The sequence below is a fragment of the Pongo abelii genome, chromosome 8 (assembly GCF_028885655.2).
Source record: "Pongo abelii isolate AG06213 chromosome 8, NHGRI_mPonAbe1-v2.0_pri, whole genome shotgun sequence".
NCBI lineage: Eukaryota > Metazoa > Chordata > Mammalia > Primates > Hominidae > Pongo > Pongo abelii.
In genome coordinates this window covers 33,918,790-33,945,644 of record NC_071993.2, presented here as the reverse complement: position 1 = coordinate 33,945,644, position 26,855 = coordinate 33,918,790, and the positions used below count along the sequence as shown (strand labels likewise).

The following is a 26,855-nucleotide window of genomic DNA, read 5'->3' as shown; positions in this document are numbered from 1 at the left end:
GCTGCCAACGGCTTCGACACTGCTCCTTCCGCTCAACTTAGGCATTTCACTCCCAGCCCTTCGGTGCCCACTTTCCACCCCGCGCCTCCCAGGGGTCCGACAGCTGAGAAGAAGGAGGAAACTGGCAGAGGAAGGAGGCGCTCGGCGGGTTGTGGGGGGGCCGAGTCTCCAACTTGGCGACCGGCAATCCCGAGGCGCGTGGGGAGAAGACAGGCTTGACCCGGGGCGAGAGAGTGGCGAGTGCGGGCTCCGTGGGTGCACCTCCCACTGACCCGGGAACGGCCTGCACCCCGAGGGGCACACGTCACTGCGCCCAGCCCGAGTCGCGAGCGCACAGCCCTGGCCTGGGGCCCGCGCGCCTTGGGCTTTCTCCCTGCCCGCCCCTTTTTCTTCCGCCAAAACCTTTGACCAGAGTCTCCTTGCCAGCATTCCTACCTCCCTTTGGCCAGCTATTTGTGCCAGGTAGGAATCAGGCTGTACTTTGGCTGTGTGTGTAGACGCCAATCCCCAGGAGGCGTGTGACCTTTTCACCTTGCCCACAAACTCCTTGGGAGGTGCCCCGTGGGCACTGACCCTTCTCCGGGGCCTGATCCGTGACAGCAACCTGTTTGTTCCCAGAAATGTCCTTGCTTTTCGCATCTACGCACGCTTCCTGCAGCAGTTCTCTGAAAACCCTCGGGGATGGGCCTGGGGGGCATCCAGCGGGCTGGGGGCACGAGCCGCTGTGGGAAGTGAGGGTGGCAGAAGCTCCAGGGCCGGCGTGCACGTTGCCTGTGGCCGGGAGCGGGCACTGAGAGGGCGCAGCCAAGAGCACCCCTCCCCCGTCACTCTTTCCCTCCCTCGGGATGCGCAGAGAAACGGGGGCCGCCCGACGCCTGATTTCCACACCCCTCCCTAGCACCTGGGCTCCCAGACAAGGTTGGGCGGGGTCGGGCGACGATTGCCCCCTAGCTTGGAAGGCGCAACACCTCCCACCCTCCGGTGTTCCCTCTGCCCCAGAGGAACGGGCACCAAATCTCTGGAAACAATGAAGCCTCCGCGGCGCGCAGAGGGCAACCGTGAGCGATCGGCACCCAGCCGCGCGCCCTGATGCGGGCCAGGGAGGCCGCGTGGGGCTGTAGCCGGGCCTCGCCCGCCCACGCGGTCTGACTTCGCTTCACACCACAGCTACACTGCTGCCCCTCGCCCGGCTTCGCGGTGCTGCTCCCACTCCAGCCCGGCTTTCCCCTCCTCGCCCTCCAGCTCTGCACAGGGGCGTCCAGGGGTGCCCCGCTGCTCCCCGCCACAGGTCTCAGGATGGCGCGATGAGGGGTGGCAGGGGGTGACCCTGCGTTCCTCGCCGCCGCGGGCGCGGGCCCCGGGATTTGAAGTTGCGAGAAGCAGCCGCCACCTCCCGGGCGCTCCGCGCTGCGCGGCGGCGGGATCTGCGCCTGCAGGAGCTGCCCAGCTCTCCCTCTAAGGGTGCAGAGCGAGCACGCGAGGTGGGCTGGCCAGACCCCGCGGCTGGCACTGACCTCCGCGCCCCTTCCTCCGACGCCCGCACCCACTCGCCCGGGGCGCAGACTCCCAGCGCCTTCCTTTCCGCGGAGATCCCTGCAGGGTCTCCTGGAAAGACAGACAGACGGACGGGGAGAGCACTCGGAGGGAAAGTTGTTCCTCCCAGTCTCCTGTCAGGCAATTACAGGCGAGCCCAAGCGGGGAGAGGGGCGGGAGGAAGCGAGGGAAGGACTCCGGAGTGGGGGGAGGCCGCAGGAGGGGAGGCGGAGGTGCAGTTGGTGAAACTCCTCTGTCTCCCGCTCATCTTTTCATTGCTCGTTCCTCTCCTTCTCGCAGACACCCAGACCTCCCCTGGGCGCCAGCTCCGCGGCTCCAACGGGTCCAGAAACAAGCCGGATTTTTTTTTTTTTCTTCCTGGAAATTGGCTTTGGTGTGTGTGTGTTGCCCTACCTCCCTCCTCCCCCTCCCACCCACAGCCCCCCCGCCTTTTTTTTTTTTTTTTTTTTTGAGACATGGCCCGGGCAGTGGCTCCTGGAAGAGGAACAAGTGTGGGAAAAGGGAGAGGAAGCCGGAGCTAAATGACAGGATGCAGGAGACTTGAGACACAAAAAGAGAAGCGTTCCTCTCGGATCCAGGCATTGCCTCGCTGCTTTCCTTTCTCCAAGACGGGCTGAGGATTGTACAGCTCTAGGCGGAGTTGGGGCTCTTCGGATCGCTTAGATTCCTCTCTTTGCTGCATTTCCCCCCACGTCCTCGTTCTCCCGCGTCTGCCTGCGGACCCGGAGAAGGGAGAATGGAGAGGGGGCTGCCGCTCCTCTGGGCCACGCTCGCCCTCGTCCTCGCCCCGGCCGGCGCTTTTCGCAACGGTAAGTGACAGGCGGAGGCGCGGGTGACAGCGGCGCCCCGGCTCCCAGCTGCCCGCCCCGGACCGGGGCTCAGGCGGGGCTTCCCGGGATCAGCCGGGAACAACCGACTCCCAGGCGAAGGAAACTTTTATCTGGGAGGAGAGAGGAAGAAATTAGATCAGGCGGTTTAGAGCAGGAGGATTTCAGGTCTTTGGGCTCCCTCCTGACGTTTATCGTTGGGCTGCGGGGCTTTTCCTTACCTCTGTTACAATACAGAGCTGCCTGCCTACCTTCCCAGATCAGCATGCCAATTATCTTAATAATGTTTCCTCCCAAAGGCAGTTAGAAGAGACTCCCTTTCAAAAATCTGATGACTGCTGAAAGTTAATGAACACTTTACCAGGAGATCTTACTTCCTGGTTCCTTTGCTGCGCGCCTAAGCCGTTTCCTCTGGTGGGTGACGGCCAGAGATATCGGTTTGTGGGTTGATGAAACTCCCTCCCCCCACTTTGTACATCTTCCATAATCTGTCTGGAGTATGACTGAAAGTTACATAGTATCAATACAGGAATCTGACATATACAGTGTAAGGCACCAGGATATCTGAAAATCCCTAAGCTAGTTGCAGCTTCCACTTAGCTTTTAAAACCACTCACTGTTAAGTAAATGAAAAACTATACTGGGGTCTAAACAGTACCATGTAACCTAAATAATGTGTTTTAAAATGGGATCTGGTTGTAGGCATGTTTGACTTCACACTGTAAAGTAAGTGCAGGCAAGGGTATGCAATTATCTTTACAGTAAGTCGTCAGCAATTGTTATTAACTAATGATCAAATATTTACTTTTGTCTGGCTTAGATTTCAATCACAGTAATTAGAAGAAAAGAACATCCACTACTTACTGTGGTATATTGTTTTAATAAGAGACCGCAAGTGGAGGGCCTCATACCAACAGGAATTTAAATCACATCTTTATGATGGAAGTTAATCTCTCTAATATGCTTTTTCAAGGTTTTGTGATTTCAGCAATGGATTTCCCTCAGCAGCTACCAAGCAGTATTCTTAAGAGATGCTTAAAGCAAAACACATGCAAAAAAAAATTATGAACATGGAGTTCAACTTATTAATGAACCCAAGTTGATGGCATTTTTCTATAATCTGGCAGGAAAGCAAGACACAAAAAATTATGAATGTAGAATTCAATTTATTAATGAACCTGAGCTGGTAGCATCTTTCTATACTCTGGCAGGGAATGAAATAGCATTCTCGTCCAACTGAAAGAGCTCAAATGGTTGGACTAGAAATTATAGGAACCCTGTCCTCCACAACTCTTGAGACTAAATCCATAGTGGGGGTGTTCACAAGATAGATTTGAAGCTCAATGCAAAGAGCTATCAGACTTTAAGTTGTGAACTACACAAATATATATGCAGTACACACACACACACACACACACACACACTTCTTAATTTTCTTAGCAGAAATCTGGGGAATGCTGAAAATCTGGCTTTAGTTGGTGAGCTTGACCAGCAAAAGCCATGTTGCTATGCTTGAAGTGACCAGAGCCAGAAAATGCCTCTGTAACTCAGCAGACCTCTCAAAGCCATGTCCACCTCGTCTGAGTAACCAGTGTCTGCTAAATTAATTCATTAACCTTATTTAGGACTAATGGTCCAGAGTCATTAGAAACTGCTCTTTCTTAATCAACTGCTAGAGAGATTGAACAGAGCCAGGGAGTCTAGCAGTCCACATTATCTTATTACACTGTCACTTTCTCAGAAGTCACAGATTAAAGAGCTCTGGTGTGGTACCAAGTCCACCTAAATGTCTTCTGAAGTGACTCTGTCGAGTGACTAGAACCAGTGCTGTTTTATTTCACTCCTGTAACAGATGCCAGACACTACCATGATGTTTGTCCAGAGCTGGAGGAAACTTAATGAGACGAGGTCACTTTCCAAGTTTTCTGCACATTCAAAATAATGCAAGAGTCTCGGCAGAATCACATAACAGAGTCCAACATGATCATTAGCTGAGATTTTGAACTGCAGTTGCAACGTCATTTCTTCCTGACAAAGCTTACGCTTTTACAAGCCAGTGCAAAGGAAACGAGCATAAGACTACCCCCAGTCTAAGGAACAAAGTCAGAAGCACCTAGCGATTGAGAAAAACAATATAACTTCTATTGTCTTCTTTTTTTTAATTTATGGGAAATGATTTCTGTAATGCATGTAGCTTTATGCATTTTTGATGTGCACTTCATCTTTCATTTCCATTTGACCTGGTTTTCCTGTAATAAAATTCTGTAGATTTATAAATTCATGCTGAGAGCAAAGAATGCCATTCTCTTTCCACAGGGAATCTATCAGATGCAGTGTTAAAATCTATATATACCATTACCGAAAATTTGTGATTGATAGGCTTATATATTTCACTGCTTTCATACTGTTTCTCTTACATAGTTTATGCACCGAATTTTTAATGCTCAAAATTAAGCATCAATAAATGTGGCAGCATTTCAGGCTGAGGTGCTCCAGTATGAAATCCATCATAAAATGTGACAGTGAGAATCTATGCTGAACAATATAGGCAGCACAGAGACTGGTTTACTTGGTTTATCTGGCTTCACTTGAGCATTTTTGAAATGAAGGCTCAAAACTAGTTAGCTCACCTTTCCCAGAATGTGAGAATGTGGGTTACCATATGTGATACCCAGACCTGTGTGGTGGGTTATTTTTCACCCAACATTTAGGTAATTAGAATTAATGCCATGTGGCTATTTACTTTTCCTTCTGCCCCGTTGCTCTGATCTGATCTCCAAGCTTGAACAACTTTACTTGGAGAAGTAAAGCAGAATTATTTCTGCTTCACCAAATATACTTTGTTCTCTGTTGATTTGGATCTCAAGAGCAGAGATAACTCAAAATCACTTAGATTTATGGGCAGATAAAACAACAACAACAAAAGGTTTGGCTTTAAGCCAATCAAAGACAATCCCCACTGATCGATGACATAGACCAGGCTTATCATCAAAAAACAACACAAGGGGTCGAACAGCATCTTTCAGTCACTTTCCACTTAGAAGTTGCTACTTAATGTGATTACACTTCTTGGGGGATAATTAAGTCTAGCAGAAGCTCCCAGGGGACCATGTTAACATCAATTGAGGGGATTTAATGTTTTTAATGCTAGAAGACCTTTTCCTTAGGAAGAAACTTCGGGGCTGGGGGAAGAGTCCTCTCAGATCTCAGTTGGCTTTCTGCCTGAGTCAACCTTCCTGAGATCAAAGAGTGTTTTTTCCTGGAGTGTTGCACTCAGGGCCACACGACGGACTTACGGGGACCTTTTAGAGTTCCCCTTAAAAAGTTAGGGAATGTTTAATAACCAGTAATTTACATATAAAGCCAGATTACCTAACAGGTTGTCAGGAAAGATTTGCTAAAATCTTACTTTCATTGCAGATAAATGTGGCGATACTATAAAAATTGAAAGCCCCGGGTACCTTACATCTCCTGGTTATCCTCATTCTTATCACCCAAGTGAAAAATGTGAATGGCTGATTCAGGCTCCGGACCCATACCAGAGAATTATGATCAACTTCAACCCTCACTTCGATTTGGAGGACAGAGACTGCAAGTAAGTGGGAATGTTTTTGAACAGGGGACCACAGCACCATCTAGTGGTCTCGCCTGTCTACCGGGGGGAAAATCAGTGTGTACAATGTAGATTATAAATGGATCCAGGAGGGATTCCAATCTCAGCCAGATTATATGTCAATGGTATGGAAATTGAAATACGTTAAGTGATTTCTGAGTTCCCCAAACCAGGAAGATTATAGTTAAATGTGTAATCTCTTATACTCCTTCCTGTTAGCACTTTTGGTTTGGGAACTCTTTTGTTAAGAAATGTATATAGTATGTATGTTTCTTTTTTCTTTCTTTTTTTTTTTTTTCCTGGAGAGAGGAAGAACTAGAAACTCAAAAATCTCACTTGTATTTTTACAAAATACAGTGGATCACTAATATACATCGCATCCACAGATAGTGGGATTGGAGATCTCACTATTTGAGATATATTGAACTGTGGCACATCTTATGATTTAAGAACTGCATTCATCTTACTAAGTTTGACATGGAAAAAGCAAATTGTCATTGAATAAAAATAAGGCCTACAGGATAAGCCAGTTGAAGGGTTTTGTAAATGGTGAATTACTGATTAAAATACTTTTATGGAAAATGCTAGAAAATAATTGTTAAGACACGATGAATACAGTGGGAACTCAAATAAACATCAGTGTTTCATCCATCTGCTTAGTCTTGCTATCTCTTTCTATTGTTAAGTTTCTAAACACCAACTTATGCCAGATTTCGTTATTATGAAGACATTCTCACTATAGAGACAGTCGAAATTATACTTCCTCACTTTATGTGAAAGAACTGGTATGTGGATATTGCTTTCCACACTATCGAAAGTATGTTTTTACCTTGCACGTAGCAGTCCACTCAGATACATGTTTGCTTGTCTCTCTTGACACCCAACAGACCCCCTGTCTCTGTCTTGTCCACATTATCCCATTCTGACCCACTGAAAGTGGTGTGGTCTCCAGAGACTTGGACCTGAATATCCATCTTTTATTAAGTTTGTACATATATAAATAGTTTTATCAAAGAAAAATAATCGATTTAAATCTCAATTCTAAAGTGTTTCTCAGGGACTGAGAGGTTTTCGCAAGTTTTAAAGTGGGTCAGTTTGGTGTAACCGTATATGGTATCTATAGACTACTGCTACCGCTGGACCTAAATATTATTTTGCAAGTATATTCATTGTTAAAGACAGTCTATTTGAACACACATTTCTTTTGGGAAAGAACAGAGTAATATCAAAATCTTCCTACCTGTAGGAAGTGCTCAACAACCTGTTGAGTTGGTGTAGTAAACTAGCTTTTCATGATCAGAGAGATGAGGTCATCTGGTTCATTCAACATTTTGGTGCCTAGAGAATTAGCATAAATCCACAGGCTGATGATCAGTTTCCAAATAATCAGTGTATACTACAGTGCAATAAAATTATACCAATTCCAATTTAATCTTTGCTTTGTGATTCAGAAGTGCTTCAGGGCATTATATTGACTTTTTAATTGTATATGGAAGTTACCATTAATAGTGTTCCAGTGACTGCTTAGAAACAAGGAGTTCATTGTACTGATTTATTTATTTTTGCTAATATTCTTTATGGTGGTTTTTACAGTGTCAATCACCTAGACAATCTGGAGACTTGTTTTCTATTATATTTGATTTACTTCATTAGTAGTAGTAGTAGTAGTATTTGCTTTTTGACCACGTTTAAACTGCTATAGGAGAAACTCTGGTAAAACATACTCAAGTAATAACATTATTCCAAAAAATAAAGTGCTGTTAGAATTCAATAAACTGACGTTTACTAATTTCTAATCTGGAAATCATGACCATCAATACGTGTAATATAATACTTAAAGAATTCAGAATAATCACTAGTTATTGACAGTGGTGTGGTGGTAAATGTTTAACAGCTGGCTCTTTGGAGAAGACGAGTCAAGTCCTGATTTGTACGTAGCACATGCCAATTTCTGTGGTGTAAATACTCCCATCATAGCCAGTTTCAAACTAGCCATGTGATGTCACTGTGCCTAGACTAGCAAAGAAATGTGCACAGTTGGTTCTTATGAGCTGGTGGGTGCCAGATCCAGCACACAACTGGAGTAGAAATTTAAGAAGGGAAGCCAGTTGAATCACTTAATATATGTAAGGGCTTACAATTCTATTTGCACATACATTTCTTCTGGGAAAGAATAGAGTAATATAAAAATCTTCCTACCTGTAGAGAGCGCTCAACAACCTGTTGTGTTGGTGTAGTAAACTAGCTGTTCATGGTCATGGAAATGAGGTCATCTGGTTCATTCAACATTTTGGTGCCTAGAGAATTAGCATAAATCCATAGGCTGATGATCAGTTTCCAAATAATCAGTGTATACTAATTATTACAACAGCATCTCACAGTATTACAATAGTGTCTAGCTTACAATGGTGTCTAGCTCACAGTAAACCTTAAATAATGATTTGTCATATCATGGTGTCAGGTGGGGTATAATGGGATTAAAGGAGCACCTTTTTGGTTAGTTTTCTTTTTAAAAAGTACATTAAAGGATGATTGTAATTCACAGAAAATGACAATTTTAGTGATATCAGCAAAGTATTTGAGAAACTGACATGGCCAAGAAGATGTTACATAACAGTCTTATGATGGTGACTTTGTTTGTTTTTTTAATGCTACAGAGTAAGGTGATTTCTTAATTGTCCCAACTGAGGCTTTGCTCTCTGTGAAGGTGCCATCTCCTGGCCAAAGTTGAAAGGCTGTTATATTAAGCCTGATGAAGTCAATGGAGATTAGATCCATGGAAAATATCTTCATGCTGTGTTTTGAAGTGTTGCAATGTGATCTTTTTATCAATGAGAAACTCCAGAAAGATATAGGAAGACCAGCATAAGGCATTCCTTTCACTATCTTTCTAAGCTGATTCATATGAATGACTAGTGCTCAGTGTTGAAGGGTGCATTTGAGATTCCACAAATGTGGCAAAATACTTATCTCCTTTTGTGAAGGCTTTGAGAAGAATCCACAGTTTTAAATTTTACAGGGGATTGGAATGCCCTAGGGGGAAAAAAAATCTCGGAACACCAGAAATTCTCTGAAGAACAAATTCATAGACTTCAAAGTTTAGATTAGATTCCTATGAACATAGTTTTGTCATTAGGGTTTTTTTGTACTTTATATCAGGCTATTTACAAAAGTGGTTTGGAGGTGGCACAAAACTAGGCACAGTTAAAACCACATTCAGAAAGCTGGTGAGCTTTTAGTTATCAGTCTTGTTAAGAGCAAACTATTCATCTTATTTAAGACATTTAATATTTTTCCTTGTTCCAGCTTCATTATATGTCTGTTGGCAGTAAAAAACATTTGCTATGCTGATATCATAGGGTTACTAGTAGGATCGAGTAGTAGACAGGGAAGCCCTTTTAAAAGGTAAAAGTGACCCTCAAAATAAGTTATCATTATTATGATATCTTTAACAAGTTGGTGATTTTTAGAACATTTGGAAATAAGAAACTAAACATACGTCAAACTAAATCTATTGACCCAGTAATGAGATGATTTGCACGTGATACACCCTGCATTTTCTCTTGAAATGGTCAGTATTTGTACAGTCAACTTTCAGCCTGAGAAAGCTTAAGAAATCGATGTCTTAGCACATTTGCTTATTGTGAAACATCTTTGAAACCCAAGTAAACAGTTTTCTTCTGTAGAGTATAGGGATGGTTAAGTCATTAGACCAGCCACATAGTCCTGGTAGAAAAAAATATATATATTTTTTTAGATTTTTATTGTTTTATGTATAATTAGGTAAAAAAACATTATTTCATAATCTTAACACAGTATACAGTCACAACTTCTCATGTGAATAGCACCAAGACTGACCCAGTTCATGAGTAAATTCTGGACCATACTTGGCAAAATGGTTAAGTTTTTGCAGTGGCTGTCAAAGGTGGATATTTCGTTCGGAAAATTAAATGTGGAAGTTGTGCCCCCATAGTTTTAACATGCAACATTCCATGTCTATGCCAGCACTGAATGAGGCTTCATTACAAATAAGCATCAGAACCATATACTATAGCCCCTTCATTCTTTTACTGAACAAGATGTGGTGTAAATCAGTCGATCAACAGACCAGTGGAGCGTCTGTCTGCAGGGCTAACACAGGCCTAGGATTTCTAGCTAGATATATGCATGATTTTATTATTAGATTGAGAGGATTCTAGAGAATGCTCTGACCGAAGAAGGTGTTGAGGGAGAGGAAGGAATGTTGATTTCTTTTTTGCCAGCAAAATCCTGCACACTTGTGAAGTGTCAAAGCATAATTAAAAATAGAAAAGAAATAAATAAGTGACCAGTGGAGAGTTCTCGGAAAGACATGTTCATTGCACATTGAAAATGGCTTTCAGTATTTACATTGAACTAGTTAGATCTTACTCCACTAAAGTTTTTCTTCAGTGGTAAGGCAGACATCTTGAATCTCATAAAAGTTTATATCTGTATAATAAACAAGAATGTCATTGATACGGTAGTTAGAATTTATGAAACTTCTCCAGTTTCCCAGCAATGCACACAATCAGCGTGATAATTTATAATGGTTTGTGACAAATACTGCTGAGCAAAGAGGTGTGTGGTTACATTCAGATCAGATGTCACCATCCAGGGAGCAATAAAAATTTCACAGACATTGGGTTAAAAACATTAAGGAAATGAATGCAAAGCTCTAACAAAAGTCTAAAAAGGTGGTAGCATTGGGGGAATCAAAGCCAGTAGTGCTTTTCCTACTGACAAGAAGAAAATCTTACTTACCGACTTCAGTGTCTGATTTGACAGGGCTGTTTCGTATCATGGCACAGTTGCTTTTTTCATCTATGATTTAGATTTGTAATCTCTCCTATGTGTAACCAATAATCGGCATGTTTTTCCTAACTCAGTGCATTCAAAGGAAGATCGCAAACTTGTAACTTCGTAAGAAGTTTAATCATAGTGAAATTATAAGCAAATAGAGATGATATTCGTTTCAGAAGTTTATTGGGATAACTCACATATTGTTTTTTAATGCTACTTTTTAAATTACCTAAATTATTAAAAACTTTGAAACAGTGCTAATATCTTTTATTTTCAGAGAATATAAACTTATGGAATGAAAAATAATCTGCCCTTGGTTTCTCAAATCTGATTATTCCCGCACATTTACATTTATTCCTACACATTTACACTTATTGGCATTTTTTGGAGTATAAGTTCCATTTTCTGTTTTCCTGAGTAATATTTTCTGTTTTAATCTTTCCTTATTATTATTAGCATGGATTTTTTAGGATTAATTTGGATTTTTAAAAAATGTTACATTAAAATACTATTTATCTTAATCACTGAGTTTTTGGCTTTTTGTATCCAAGGGAAGTACCTCACTCTAGTCTTGTATTTTAGAGCATCACTTAGACTAAAACAAAATCCTTGTTTTATGGGAAACTGAGATTTTTAAGCCAAAATACATCTCTATTTTCCATATGAAATAGAGAAGAATATATACCTTTAGTAAAGTATAATATATATTTAGAAAAATACACAACCCAAGTATAAGATTTGATAAAATTTTGCAAGGTGGATACATCCACAAAACCAATCTAGAGGCCAACATTTCCAGCTTCCTAGAAGCCCTCTGATGTCAGTTTTAGTCACTAACCTTTGCCCTCAAGGGCAACTGCTGTCCTAACTTATGTGACTTCATTTTTATACATTTCAAAATCAGGTAAAACTCAACTAGAGTCTTAGAAGTCTGTATGTACATACAGGCCAGGCACGGTGGCTCACTCCGAAACTTTGGGAGCCGGAGGCAGGTGCATCACTTGAGGTCAGGAGTTCGACTGAAATCAGCCTGGCCAACATGGTGAAACCCCGTCTCTACTAAAAATACAAAAGTTAGCCAGGCAAGGTGGTGCACGCCTGTAGTCCCAGCTACTCGGGAGGCTGAGGCAAGAGAATGGCTTGAACCTGGGAAGCGGAGGTTGCAGTGAGCCAAGATCCGCACCATTGCACTCCAGCCTGGGCAACAGGAGCAAAACTCCGTCTCAAAAAAAAGAAGCCTGTGGGTACTATCCTTGAATATAGACAGTGAAAGTCTTTGGAGTGGATATAGAAAAAATAGGTACTATTTCTAATCAAAAAGCAGAATCCTACTGATGCATTTTCTAATTTTTTTCAGTGGCTACTGAAGGAAATGTCTTTGTTTCAAAGTTTTCAATCTGGAGCCTGCTTTATTATGCAGATTTTATGTGCAAGCAAATTCAGAAACATTCTCCTTTGCCGTATTTTTCTTCATCTTTTTATTTCTGGTTTTGATCTCTGGTGACTTCTCAATGGAAAGGCACCACCGCCAAGCTCAATTCAATTAAAAAACTATTGGTGGAAGAATGAACCCTCCTCAGAAGAACTGCTGGCCAAAGTTGTTACTACCACTTGCAGCATCCTTGGTTATTACTCAGGCAGATAATTATCTGCTTTCTTCCTTTTGATTTTTTTCCCCATTAGCACCAAATTTAATTTGAACAGAGCCTCGTGTGTTTAATAAAATTAATTTTCTTTATTACTCCTTAGTATAAGCAATCACATTTGATCATAATGAATTTTGAGCATTACAAGGTTGTTTTGTGTTAGGCATTTCTGTAATTTAAAGGAAGCAACTTTTGCGAGGTAAAGGAGAAGGTTGGTTGAAATCTTATCAAACTGAATCAACATGTGCATGGCATTTCCAACGAGATTTCACTTTAGGGAGCAGGCACTTAACTGATCCAAGTGAGACATATGCCTTCAGCCGGCATGCACATTCTCAGCTCCTTTCTTTCCAGCATAAAACTTGATACTTGCATGCCTGCTGACATGGCTCCGCAGAAGCACACACACAAACACATATGTGTGTGTAAAGGAAGCTAAAAAATAAACGTAACTAATTGCAGTGGTAGTATTCATCCAGGCTGATCATTAAGCCTAAAGAAGAACAAGAAACAAAAATTCGTTTGGATCAGGTTCCAAATGCCCCTTGCCTGGGTGTTTGTCATCCATCCTGATTGTAAGAGTCAGTGGCTTGGCAGTTTGTTGCACCTTGAGAGGAGGGTTCTCCTGCTCTTCTCTGGTTGATTGGCCTGTATCTGGTATCTAGGGCAGTTAGTAGTGTCTTATGGTTGAAACAATTCAGAACCTTCACAGATAGCTCAGGAAGTGAAGCACATTCATTCAGAGCTCTACTAAGTTCTGCAGAGGAGCAGAGGAAGAAAAAAAACAAACAATACTTTGGCTTCCGTCTACTCAATTCCTTTATAGAGTTCAAGTTCATGCAGAACTTTTGCCTTATAACATGGTCTTCCTCCTCATCAAGCCCAGGTCTTTATTGCTACATCTTCTTTGGTCAAGATGTTGTTTTTTTCTTCTTTAACTTAAATAATCATAGAGTGTTTGGGAAGGAATAATTATGACTGGTTTTTTTTTTGAAAAACATATTTATTTATTTAAAACATAGAAGGATGGGGGGGGCTTCTCACTATTTTGCCCAGGCTGGTCTCGAACTCCTGAGGTAAGCCATTCTCTGCCTCAGCTTCCCAAAGTAATGAGATTACAGGCGTGAGCCACCATGTCCAACCTATGCCGGGCTCTTGCTGTTGAGTCTTCAATATGTGCCCACTATGGGGATGAGCACTCACTTTTCTCTCATCCTCATTTGACAGCTGAGATCCCTGAAGTTGGGAAACGTCTTATGAACAGAACCCAAATAAACAGTTGCTGTATCACAAGTCTTTCTGTCTTTGTGATCAAAGTCACACATGGATGTGCCTTTTGAATGAGGAAATTCTCATGAAACGTTACCAGCTTATTTTTTCTTCAAGCAACTCTTTTCTTTTATTAACAAGTTCTCAAGAAAGTTTAAGTATAAACCAACTAATTCTGAGGAAGGACTTAATTTTTAAACTTTAAGTTCAGATTAAAGAAGCACTTGTGAAAACTGTGCATAGAAACTTTCAACCAATTGGTGGTTTTCCATTCAATTGAAACTTGGCTGGAGTGGTGGCTCAGGTCTGTAATCCCAGCACTTTGGGAGACGGAGGTGAGAGGATTGCTTGAGGCCAGGAGTTCAAGCCTAGCCTGAGCAACATAGCAAGACCCTCTCTACAAAAAATAAAAAATTAGTGAATTGTGGTGGTGCACACCTGTAATCCCAGTGCTTTTGGGGGCCAAGGCAGGAGGATCGCTTAGGCCAGGAGTTTGGAATTTGAGGTGACAGTGAGCTATGATCTTGCCACTGCACTCCAGCTTGGGCAATAGAGTAAGATTCTATCCTTCAATTTTTAAAAAAACAAACAAATAAATAAAAACTTGCCTTAACTTAGGAATGGAAATCCTGGGAAGTAAATATCTAAATTCTAGTGCTTTTTGTTGATGGAGTTTAAAAGCACAAAGCGCATATAAATACAATGTTTATTTAAAGCCTGACAACCAGGCCACACATGGGTTTGATCTGTTCAATTGGTAAAAGGGCATATTAGATACCACTGTGTCTAATGCTTGTTCTCAGGCCCAGAGGTAAGAAGGCCGCGTTCCCTTCCAAGCGCTGGTCATCTACTTAATCTCAGGTAAATAGCAGGGAAGTGTTCTTCTCCCACAGCGCCCTCATTCATACAATTTCGATCCTTGCATTTGCCACGGTGGCTCTGTAAGGGTTAAAGGGAGACTGTTTAATCAGGCACTGGGTTCCTAGAAGAAATGGAAGAGTGTTTTCTGAGAAGAAACAGATGCTCCAGTGTATTTCGTTTTATCTGGGTGGATACTTTGTATAAGCAGCCAGCCAGGTTGGAGGTGATGGCCTGCTGCTTCTATGATAGACTGCTATGTCACGGAGAGAGCTTCCAGTCCCGGGCTGAAAGAGGATGCTGACTGTCTCTCAATTCAGGTTCTCATATTTCTCCAGAATAGCCAAAGATAGCAAAGGCCAGTCAATATAGTCACGATTCCAAGTCCTTGTCTGACTCTCTAACTGTTGGACACTACCAGCAGGGCAGCTATTATGCAAGATACAAGCAACCCAGGAAGTGGCATGGAAAGAATTAAGATGGGGTCAAAATCATAATCTTACATAGATCACTTCAAAATATTTAAAGGCATACATTCTTACATTTAAAGAAAAAAGGAACACACTCTTGACTCAAAGATTAAAAAACAGACACAATTCTCTACAAACCTGGAGGAGCTAAGGCTGACTTGGTCTGATAAGAGATTAGGCTGTTTTAGATGTGGTAATCCCTGGCTAACTAAGATCACTGTTTTATCTTTTAAAAAAAATCTCAGTTCATAGTTGTCTGTCCTTTTTATTCTCAAATAAAGTGAAAAAGTGGGCATTTGTTTGTTAACACATTTGGTCACAGAAAAGATGGTAAAAATAAAATAAAATGTAAATTTCTAGCCAGGCGCGGTGGCTCACCTATAATCCCAGCATTTTGCGAGGCCAAGGCAAGCAGATCACATGAGGTCAGGAGTTCGAGACCAGCCTGGGCAATATGGTGAAACCCAGTCTCTACTAAAAATGCAAAAACTAGCCAGATGTGGTGGCATGCACCTGTAATCCCAGCTACTCAGGAGGCTGAGGCGGGAGAATCGCTTGAACCCGGGAAGTGGAAATCGCAGTGAGCCGATATCAGGCCATTGCACTCTAGCCGGGATGTCACAGCGAGACTCTGTCTCAAAAATAAATAAATAAAATGTAAATTTCTAGATCAACTCTTTTGGAAAGATGGCAGCCAGTCAAATTGACAAATTCCAGTTAATGTGACAGTCTGACCGCAGCACTCTATTTTGCCTTCCAACACCCATCTCCGTAGAGTCCTCATTCTGACTGTACAGGTGTTCATCTCCCGTTTGGGTGGCAGACTCCAGCAAGACAAAAACCATGTCTTACTTACATTTCTACCTTTCGCTGTCCCACAGAATGCTTTGCACATGTAAACACTAGTTTAAACAGCTGACACTTGTATTGAACTCAAAATGAGGTATATAAAGAGTTGAGGTGAAAAACCGCGTGTCCCTGAGAAGCGTCTGTGACCCACACTAAGTCATATGGAGAAGAGATCAGCAAAAATTCAGCAAAGAGAGAGTGAAAGGGGCAATTTCAATAACTGCTGAAGTGGGTGGTTTGTCTGAATGACAACCTTTCAGAAAGCACTTAAGACAGCCACTCCCTGGGCATTGGAGTGGGTGGCTGCATGTCCACATTCAGAGAATCTGGCCACATCCGCTCCTCCTCACTCCCTCTAGCTTCATCAGAGGCACCTGATTTTGAATTTTGGGGCCTCTGGTTCCCAGCAGCACAGGTAAGGGCTACGGATTGTCTGGAGAGGGACTGGGTCCCGGTGCAGGCTTTTTTTTTTTTTTTTTTTTTTTTTTAAAGACAGAGTATTGCTCCGTAGCCAGGAGTGCAGTGGTACAACGTCCGCTCACTGCAACCTCAGCCTCCTGCGTTCAAGCGATTTTCCTGCCTCAGCCTCCCAAGTAGCTGGGACTACGGGAACACGGCACCACACCCAGCTAATTTTTTGTATTTTAGTATAGATGGGGTTTCCCCTTGTTGGTCAGGCTGGTCTCAAACTCCTGACCTCAGGTGATCCGCCCATCTCGGCCTCCCAAAGTGCTGGGATTACAGGCCTGAGCCACCACACCCGGCCCCAGAGCAGGCTTTTAGGCATGCCCCGCGCGCCCCCTTGTGTCCGGAATTTGTTCCTTCCGGTGGGTTCGTGGTCTAGCTGACCAAGAACGGAACTGCGGACTTTCGCAGTGAGAGTTACAGCTCTTAAAGATGGCACTGACCCAGGCCGGTGCGGTGGCTCAGGCCTGTAATCCCAGCACTTTGGGAGGCAGAGGCTGGCGGATCACGAGGTCAGGAGATCGAGACCATCCTGGCTAACACGGTGAAACCCCGTCTCCAGTAAAAATACAAAAAATTAGCCAGGCATGGTGGCTGGCACCTGTAGTTCCAGCTACTCAGGAGGCTGAGCCAGGAGAATGCTATGAACCTGGGAGGCAGAGCTTGCAGTGAGCCGAGATCGTGCCAATGCACTCCAGCCTGGATGACAGAGGGAGACACTGTCTCAAAAAAAAAAAAAGAAAAAAGAAAAGAAAGAAAGAAAAAAAAAAGATGGCACCACCCCAAAGAGTGAGCAGCAGCAAGATTTATTGTGAGGAGGGAAAGAACAAAGCTTCCACAGCCTGGAAGGGGACCTGAGCAGGGATTGGGGGGCCAGCTTTTATTCCCTTGTTTGTCCCCACCCATGTCCTGTTCATTGGTCCATTTTACAAACCTCTAGCTAACTACAGACCGCTGATTGGTGCATTTTTACAGAGCACTGATTGGTGCATTTTACAAACCTCTTGTAGAAAAGGTTTCTAAGTCCCCCGGGCGCAGTGACTCACACCTGTAATCCCAGAACTTTGGGAGGCTGAGGCGGGCGGATCACGAGGTCAGGAGATAAAAGACCATCCTGACTAACACAGTGAAACCCCCGTCTCTACTAAAAATACAAAAAAATTAGCCTGGCGTGGTGGCGGGCGCCTGTAGTCCCAGCTACTGGGGAGGCTGAGGCAGGAGAATGGCGTGAACCCAGGAGGCAGAGCTTGCAGTGAGCCGATATCACGCCACTGTACTGCAGCCTGGGCGACAGAACGAGACTCCGTCTCAAAAAAAAAAAAAAAAGAAAAGGAAAGAAAAAGAAAAGCTCTCTAAGTCCCCACTCGACCCCGGAAGTCCAGCTGGCTTCACCTCTCACCCTCTTCCATGATCAGTTACACTGGGAACGGGCTGCCAAGCCTAACGCAGATGTTTGAAACATATTTCAGTCCTGGCTCTATTAGAGTTCCTTATATTACCAAAGCTGTGCTAGCACCTTCCTCAATGCTATTAGGTTGGCGCAAAAGTTATCGTGGTCAAAACCACGATAACTTTTGCGCCAACCTAATACGAAGGGTAGCCCATAATTTTATTTTTCAGTGAGAAGTGGCACTAAGCTAAGGAAACAGTAAGGGATTTTGTCTTTTTGTGTGTTTACTACTGATTGGAATTGTCGTTTCTTTTTTCCTTAGGAAACAGCTTTGCGTTCTTCTTCCCGTTTCTCCCAATGCCAATTTCTTTGTTCGTGTCTGGGGACACTACTGAGTAACTATTAGAATACATAGGTTCAGTCCTTCCAGACATCACCATTTCCCTCTTCAGCTGTTCTAGCAAACTGATGTGTGTGTTAGTTCATTCACGCAAGCTGGGGATTTTGGATTGTCAGGGGATCCTGTTAGCAGCTCCCTGTGAAAAAGAGTTCTGGTGAATTAGGGATGCGCGTTATAATTGCACCTCTGCCATTCATTCTTGTCTGTGAGACAGGAGATGGGTCATATGGGCTGGGTTCCGATACGTGAATGGCTCATTATGGCACCATTAACATCGTGGATTTGACAATGTTAACCAGTACAGCCCAGGGAGATGTGACAGTGACCAGGTTGCCTACATCAGAGTCTGCCTGAGTAATGCCACCTAGACACAGCTTTAATTCTGAAACAAAAGTGCTTTCCTTCCTCTACCTATCTCAGTAACACAGTGTTGATGAGCTAATGTAGATGGAAGTGTCTTATGAATACAAGAAACACATGCATATTTATAAATAATAAGACCTAGGTATTACTATAACAGGAAGTGCATCCGCAGGTTTTGTTCCTTAAATAAGTTCAGACTGTAAACAATAACGTCTGCATCCTTAGGAGGAGACACATAAATATTTCAAAAGCACCGAGGCACTGCACATACACACAATAGAGATAGTATCTATGCTCAGTGTGCATTCAGCCAGTAAGAATTTCTGAGTGTTCTAGTAAGTTGACCAGTTAAATTTGTTATAATGGCAGCCTTCTGAAGATCTAGATGGATGGAGTTTCTGGAAAACCTCATGGAAGACGCTATTTCAGTGTCACAAACTTGATGATAATAGCATCAATGACTTTAAAAAATTATTTTTTCATGTGTGCTTGAGGACTTGTAAATATGTTCAGTGCATTCAGACCATAAGCCAACCCATATGTAAATAGCAGTATTTAAGCCAATAGCTTTGTGGTTATTACACAGGGTTGCCAGTCCTTGACAATCCATTCAACCAAATAGTTTCATTATGTTCCTTTCCAAGAAAGAGAAAATGACATGGATTTTGTAGCATAAATCCACAGGGAAAGGCAGCTGGGAAATAAATGTTTTTAAACTGATGGTCCATTCACATCATTTTCCCTCTATTTCTAGTATCCCCTGTCCTTTGACCTTGCCATCTCCTTCCCGCATTTCTGGTTATGACAGACTTTCCAGTAGTAGGGAGGGGAGTTGGTTCTTAGTGGCAACACCAAAGAGCATGTTTGCAGGAAAGAGCCTGGGATCATGGCAGAGAAGAGGTTACTATTCTAGCTCCTTATCCCCACCTCACCCTCATGAACGGCCTTATATGATACACATTATATCTGCAACTCTTCAAAAGCACTCTCAACCCTTCTTCATTTCAAATGGCTACAGATGTGGCTGGGAGACCCATCAGAAGAGATTGGCTTTCTTTTCTGTGGGACTGTTATGGGCCTCTATGGGTCAAATGGATTCTGTAGGATCTACCTCTTTGTGAGTAGCAAAATCCTTCTTGGACCTTGTTACCTTGCAAGTGAACATTTCATATCTCTCTCTCACCCTCTGTCTCACTCTTTCTCTCTCTCTCTCTTTCTTATTACTGTCAAGGTATTGAAAGTGGTGACTGCAGTTCAGAACTCTACTTTCTTACTTAGCTGTCTTCAGCATGACAGCATAACTTCAGCGTAACATTCCCTCCAGTGGACTGAAAATGTTTGCTCAAATCAAATACTCCAGTGGCTCTTCTAATGCTTCAAAACATTGGCCATTTCTTGGCCCTAATTTCTCCAACCTTTGCACAACCTTATACATAATTGGCAGCTCCCCAGTGTTGGGGCCTTCTTCTCTCCTGCGTCTCATGGTGCTGTGCCATCTTGGTTTTCTCCCCACTTTTCTGACCTCTTCTCTTTTTTGCCTCTATTTCTCCTCCAACACTGAAATGTAGGCATTGGCCAAGGTTTTGCCTTTGCCCTGAATTTTTGCTCTCTGAATAACTTTTTGATCTTAGCCACTAGGCTCAGATAATACCTAGCTTCCTGGATGTGACACGAGCGTTGGCCTCAAACTTACAAATTCTTTCTGGAGGATGTTGACCACCTGGAGAACTGACCATTTCCTAAAATTAAAAACAAAATCAAACTTTGCATCTTCCTATGCAAATGACTTCTCTTCTGCCTTGTCTCTGTTTTACTGATTCCTTCATTTCCTACTTACCCAAATTTGAAACTCTGGAATGTCTCCTGATTCCTATTTGTCCCCCAAATCTAGTCAGTTTAAAGGCCTCTCAATTATCTATCTACGATGTCTCTCCTATCTCTTCTGTTACATTTCTGCAGCTATCTGCCAAATGCAAACACTGCTTAACCTATCCCTGGAGCGATTGCATCAGCCTCCAAAAGAGGCTTTCCTCCTTCTTGCCCTCTGCTCAGAAGCATTTAGAGTTCCCCATTTCCTCCCTGCCTCGGTCTGTGCTTCTTGTCTTTCCCCAAGGAAGTAACCATTTTTCGCTAGAATAGGTAGGGGAGCCACAGGAGGCCAAATAAGGAGATAAGGCCAGATAAGGCCTTCTCTCTGGCCTTATCTTCCGTGGCTCCCTTATGTATTCTAGCCAAAAATGGTCACTTTCTAGTTCTTGAAGCTCACTCCTCCTTTTCCCAACCCCATGCCTGTGCATAGGATGTTTCCTTCACAGGTATGGTGGGGGTAAATGCCCTTTACACACCTGAGACTCCATGTCAAAATGTTACTCATCATCCTAGTTCTACCTGAAATGGTGCTTCCTTCGTGAAGCCATTTTTGATGACCAGCTACCAAGTAAATGTGGTCTTTCTTTCTCCGTCCTCTGACACTTCTCAGAACCGTGTTTATACTTCATTCATGTTCCTTATGCTATTCTGTATTGTGTTGTAATCATTAATATTATTCCACTATTCTCCCAAGATGGTACAGTAGTTACAGAGACTAGTATTGTTTTTCTACTGCTCAGAGCCTAGTTTAATGTTTTGCATATAGTAGGTGCTGTTAGTACTTGCCAAATTGAATTGGCCAATGGACATCCAGTGAGTCTTCTCCAATTGGCCAATGGACAACCAATGAGTCTTCTCCAGTTAGCCAATGGACATCCAATTAGACTGCTCCAGTGTGTTCCTCTAGCACAGGAAGACCAAGTCAGCTCTCTGGACAAAGGCTTAACTTAATCATACTGTAAAATGCTCACTTATTCTTCTCATTTATATGGTAAACCCTTCATTTTTCTGGGTAGTGCAGTCAGACTTACATGTTCCCCCTAAAAACCTCTATTTTTAAAAAGCTTGAATTTTTACATTTGAGTAGCTTTAGCTACATCTCAAAAAATCTGCAGAGATAGCGCTTGGCTGAAAGCTTTTCTTTCTGTCTCACAGTCATCCCTATAATCTGTTTTGGAGTTGAACACATAAAATGTATTAATGTTGTAGGCATACGTCCTGATTGCTGAGTGTTTTCTGACATCCCCACAACTCTTGGGACTTTGTGTCACAATTCTGTAAACTTGGTCTATTGTATATTCACATCTGGGCTCAGGTCCAAACCACCTTTACATAAATTAAACACAAATAATTTAGAGCCTGCTTCCGTTCCAGCTGGCAACCCCAGTAAATGCACATGTTAACTTCACAGCAGGCTTGCCAGAGAAGAGGCAGAAAGTGAACTTCTTCGTTGGAGAAGTTAACATGGGATGCATTCCTTGAAGAATGGTGTAAATATGTTAGTCCATACCACCAGAAAAATAACAAGCCTCCTGTCCTAGACAAAGATGCTACTTGGAGGAACTAGCCCAGGCCCGCTTGTTTCTGGAGGGGGCAATGAGAGGATTCCATTGCTGCCTGGGCTCTCCCCTCTCCCTCCATACCAGTGCTTCCTAAGTGTTTCTTAAGGCATGTGGCACAATGTGTTCATGCCAGCCCAAGAGGAAGAGGCAAAGTAGTAGATGTATGACGACACCTACAACAGGCAAACCCAGCCTCCACAGCTGGTTTTATCTTTCTTACTAGCTCTTCAATGTTACTCTCTTACACTCAGTTTTCTGCAATATTTCCAAATGTTTCTGTTATCTGTCTATTCTAAAAACAAACAGAAAGCACTCCCTCCTTCTCACCTCTCTAGTTTGTCGCAACCATAGAAAAGAATGATTTACAACATGACGCTGGACACAGTGGCTCATGCCTGTAATCCCAGTACTTTGGGAGACCAAGATGGGAGGATGGAGTGAGGCCAGGAGTTTGAGAACAGCCTGGGCAATACAGTGAGACCCTGTCTCTATAAAAACTTTTAAAAAATTAGCCAAGCATGGTGCCATGTGCCTGTAGTCTTAGTTACTCGGGAGGCTGTGGAGGAAGGATCCCAGGAACCCCAGGAGTTCAAGGCTGCAGTGAGCCATGATCACAACACTGCACTCCAGCCTGGGCCACAGTGCAACAGTCTACCTCTGAAAATACAGAGAGAGAGAGAGGAGGGAGGGAGGGAGGGAGGAATAGAAAGAAAGAAAGAGAGAGAGAGAGAGAGAAAGAAGGAAGGAAGGAAGGAAAACGAAAGAAGGGAGGGAGGAAGGGAAAGAGAGAGAAAGGAGGGAGAGAGGGAAGGAAGGAAGGAAGGAAAGAAGGAAGGAAGGAACTTATGTAATAAACTAATAAACGTTTGCATTTCAATTTCCATGGGATGAAAGACAAAAGACTGTCTGGGGCAGAGGCAGAAGCTTCTCTTGATTGTGCACTCAGCTTTGTCTCCTTGGTGCCTGTCCTGTGTGGACCATGTCCGTAGCTCTCTCAAGAAACTTGCTCAGTTAACAGTGTGGTCTTCATGTGTGATGCCCCGCGGGTACTCATTGTGATCCTGAGTTCTAGGAATCACTTGAACTCTAATTAGCTGTGAGCTCAAGTGTTGAGACTTTCTGGGCCTTTGTCTCTTCATCTGTGAAGTGAGAGGAATAAAGCTCTTCTCTTTAAGCACTTTTGTCTCTAAAGTAACAGGATTCTAATTCTCCAGAAAAAATCCTCCTGCCATAGAGCATATTACAAAGATGTCTTTTTTTTTAACTTTTAATTTTTGTGTATGTAGCAGATGTATACATTACTGGGGTACATGAGATATTTTGATACAGGCATACAATGTGTAATAATCAGAGATGTCTTTTCTGACAGCTGAGGCTGGTCCCGATCCCTGGGCTTTTCTTTGGTCTTTGCAAGACCCTCCCTACTTTTTGCTTTCTTCTTCCCTAGATCTAAGCTGCTGTTCCAGCCCAGCCCAGACCCTCCTTGACTTTTGCAACATAGCCTTCTCTTCCTTCCTACTCATATTTCACTGAGACACATGTTTTATGTCAGTTTTCAACCCCTAAGTGGTATCAGACATTTTAGATCCTATTTTGGCAAAATTTATTCTAAGGAATTGTCTACTTTTTCACCTAGACCTTAGTCTTACCCATGAACAGATGCATTTTATCTAATCAGTTATTTAGAAGAACTGAGAATGTGGTCTTCTGAAATACACACATATTGTTCTGCTGTTGTTGAATATAACATTCACAGTCAGTAGAAATTCCATAGATGAATGATTGGTTTGGTCTTGAAACTACAGGAGCCGCAAACCAAGTTTGAGGTGTGCTTTAAGTGCAATTGATAACCTGAGTATTAACCCAAACTCGGATTTGATCACTAACACAAAAGTAGCTTTTACCTGATCTTTTTGTTCAACATAGCTCGTTAACATTAGCTTGTAAAGAAGAGAAATTACTTTGAAAAAAAAACACAAAGGAATGACAACAGCGATTTTGTTAATGAATCCCACCTCACTCTTTGTGTCTCAAAGGCAACGTAAGCAATGTAATAAGCTATGTATCTATTTGGAAAACAGTCTCAAATTAAGGAGCTTATTCAGATGCCATTGTAAAAATAATTTTCTGAAATTGTGGTCTATCAACAGGAGATAAGACGGCACTTTGTTGTTGCTTGCAGAGGCCCATTAGAAATATTCTATTTTAGAAGCAAATCACACTGTAAATACCACATTCAGATTCATTTATTCCTACAATAGCATTTTTGCAAAGGTGCAATTTCATAATTTGACTTAGCACTGATAGTGCATCGTCATTTCAAAGCTCTTTGTAACCACTGGTTAATTCACACATCCTTGGGAAATGGTTTAGTTGTACCAGACCTATTTTTAGAGGAAATACCCAAAATGTATAATGATAAAGTAGCTTGTCAAAGGCTAAACAAGGACACAGATGTGTTTTAAACTTGTTTTCTTTCTGAATGTGTCCTTAGCACATCTGACTAGAAACTTCTGAGCAATTTAAACATAGATGTGTTTGTCACCAATAAAGATTAAAGAGCCCTATTCATGATTCTATTACAGACAGGAAACTTGATTTAAAAAATAATTAAAACAATAAATGCAATTCCTTCAAGATGCAAATGTAAACAGGACCTAAAATGAATGAATATATTAATTGCAATTTTCTCCTCCATTTGGTCCTCCTGAGCCATATTTTTGTTACAGCAAGTGCTCAACAGAGGACTAACATCTAAAGTTATTCAGCTAATTCCCAGCATTCATTGGAAAATGTCTAGTATTTCTAAACACTGGTATGAAAAAAAAAAGGATTTGAACTGTCAACTCACATTATTTTTGTCATTACACCTTTCCTGAGACTGGCCTTGCAATTTAAACTGTTCCTGTTTCTTATCAATGTTGTTTTAGGGTTTGGTTTATATGTGGAATATTATACAAGTCCTGAGATTGATGTTGAACATGAGGTCATTGTTAAACATTCATCACAACATGTGCTTAAAAATATATATACGTGGTAATAAATTCAGAACTCACAAACTCAGAAATTGAGGGAGATTCAGGCACTTTCCCAAGCATTGTTTCTTGGGACACCAGAATTCTTCTGAAAACTTCATTTGTTGCTTACTACCACATTCATTCATTCATTCATTCAATAAGTATTTATTGACCAACCAGTATGTGCCAATCACTGTGACAGCTGATAGCGATAGTGATAGAGACAGTGATAGATCAGTGAACAAAACAGGCATCATTCTCTGCCCTTGTGACATTTCTTCTCTAAAAAGACACTGACAAGTAGAAGAGACCTGCTACTCAGGGGCTGTTCTCTGAGTGGCCTCCATGCCCTTCCAGCTTGCAGAACCTCATTATCTTCATCTGCAGCCTCCAAGGCAGGCCCACCTGGGACCTAGATCTCACTCTAAACAAGATGCATATAAAGAACATCTGGCTGAGGCAATTGTTGGCTGAGGATCAGGTTTGTTCCTGGTTGCTGGTGCTCTCTGCTTGTAACCCTCTGCTGGGGTCCTAGACCCTCTGAGATTCAGCCATCAGCTGGAATACTCTTGTTTCCCAAGGTCACTCAATCCCCCGACCCTGGACACTTGACTAGCATATGCCTATTCTCCACGTAAGACACTCTCTGCTAGCTGTAACTTAGATGTTTGTCTTCTTTGCCTATAATTCTAGGTCCCAATCACCAGCCTGCTGTGCCTCATACTCCAGAATGACAGGCCTTATCTCTTCAAAGGGGACTGAACCAAATCAGCTCTGACTTTTTGGAGTTGGTTTATGGTATTGGCGTCATTTTACTGGCTCTTCAAGTGGCACAAATTGAACAGAAACAATACAAATAAACTGTAGGTCATCTTTTCTTCCCCACATCCCAAGCTGGGGTCTAAAAATAATAATTATTCAATAAATGTTAAAAACTAAATACATTAGTAGAATGCTTTGTCTTTCCATTTCACGCTCATTTCTTCCCACGAAAGAACCCCAGCCACTCTCTGAAGGTGACTGGCGGCAGTAAAATTAGAAAGAAAGGTACATCCTGAAGGAAACATGGAAAGGACTTGACCAGCGATAGAATCTGAGAGGAGATGGAGGCCAGGATGTTAATGATGATACAAATGTTTCCATCTTTGGGTCCGAAAGAACAGTGGTACTAGTAACACTAAGAGTAAATAAAGCACCTGGCCGCAGTGGCTCACTCCTGTAATCCTAGCACTTTGGGAGGCCGAGTCGAGTGAATCACTTGAGGTCAGGAGTTCAAAATCAGCCTGGCCATCATGGTGAAACCCCATCTCTACCAAAAATACAAAAATTAGCTAGGCGTGGTGGTGCACACCTGTAATCCCAGCTACTCGGGAGGCTGAGGCAGGAGAATCGCTTGAACCTGGGAGGCGGAGGTTGCAGTGAGCCGAGATGGTGCCATTGCACACTAGCCCGGGAGACAGAGCAAAACTTTGTCTCAAAAAAAAAAAAAAAAAAAAAAAAAAGGACGGGCGCGGTGGCTCACGCCTGTAATCCCAGCACTTTCCGGGGCCGAGGCGGGCAGATCACAAGGTCAGGAGATCAGGACCATCCTGGCTAACACGGTGAAACCCCGTCTCTACTAAAAATACAAAAAAAAAATTAGCCGGGCGTGGTGGCGGGCGCCTGCAGTCCCAGCTACCCAGGAGGCTGAGGCAGGGGAATGGCGTGAACGCGGGAGGCGGAGCTTGCAGTGAGCGGAGATCACGCCACTGCACTCCAGCCTGGGCGACTGAGCGAGACTCCGTCTCAAAAAAAAAAAAAAAAAAAAAAAAAAAGGCAAATACAGCAAGAGAGTAGGTCCCATTTCGAACCTTTTGAGAGGCTTTTAAACGTTGCAGGTAGA

At 42.8% G+C, this 26,855-nt stretch overlaps 1 protein-coding gene across 8 annotated transcripts in view; it reads left to right on the top strand.

Moving 5' to 3' along the window:
- The first annotated feature begins 699 nt into the window (after positions 1-699).
- The window catches only part of NRP1 (neuropilin 1), a 159,137-nt gene continuing 132,981 nt past the window's right edge, over positions 700-26,855 (top strand). For 7 of the 8 annotated variants that reach the window (XM_009245254.4, XM_063727044.1, XM_063727043.1 and 4 more), the window contains exons 1-2: positions 700-2,363; positions 5,802-5,976. In XM_009245254.4, coding sequence (XP_009243529.3) covers positions 2,291-2,363; positions 5,802-5,976 — 248 coding nt within the window. In that variant the 5' untranslated portion in view covers positions 700-2,290. 8 annotated transcript variants of the gene reach the window in all.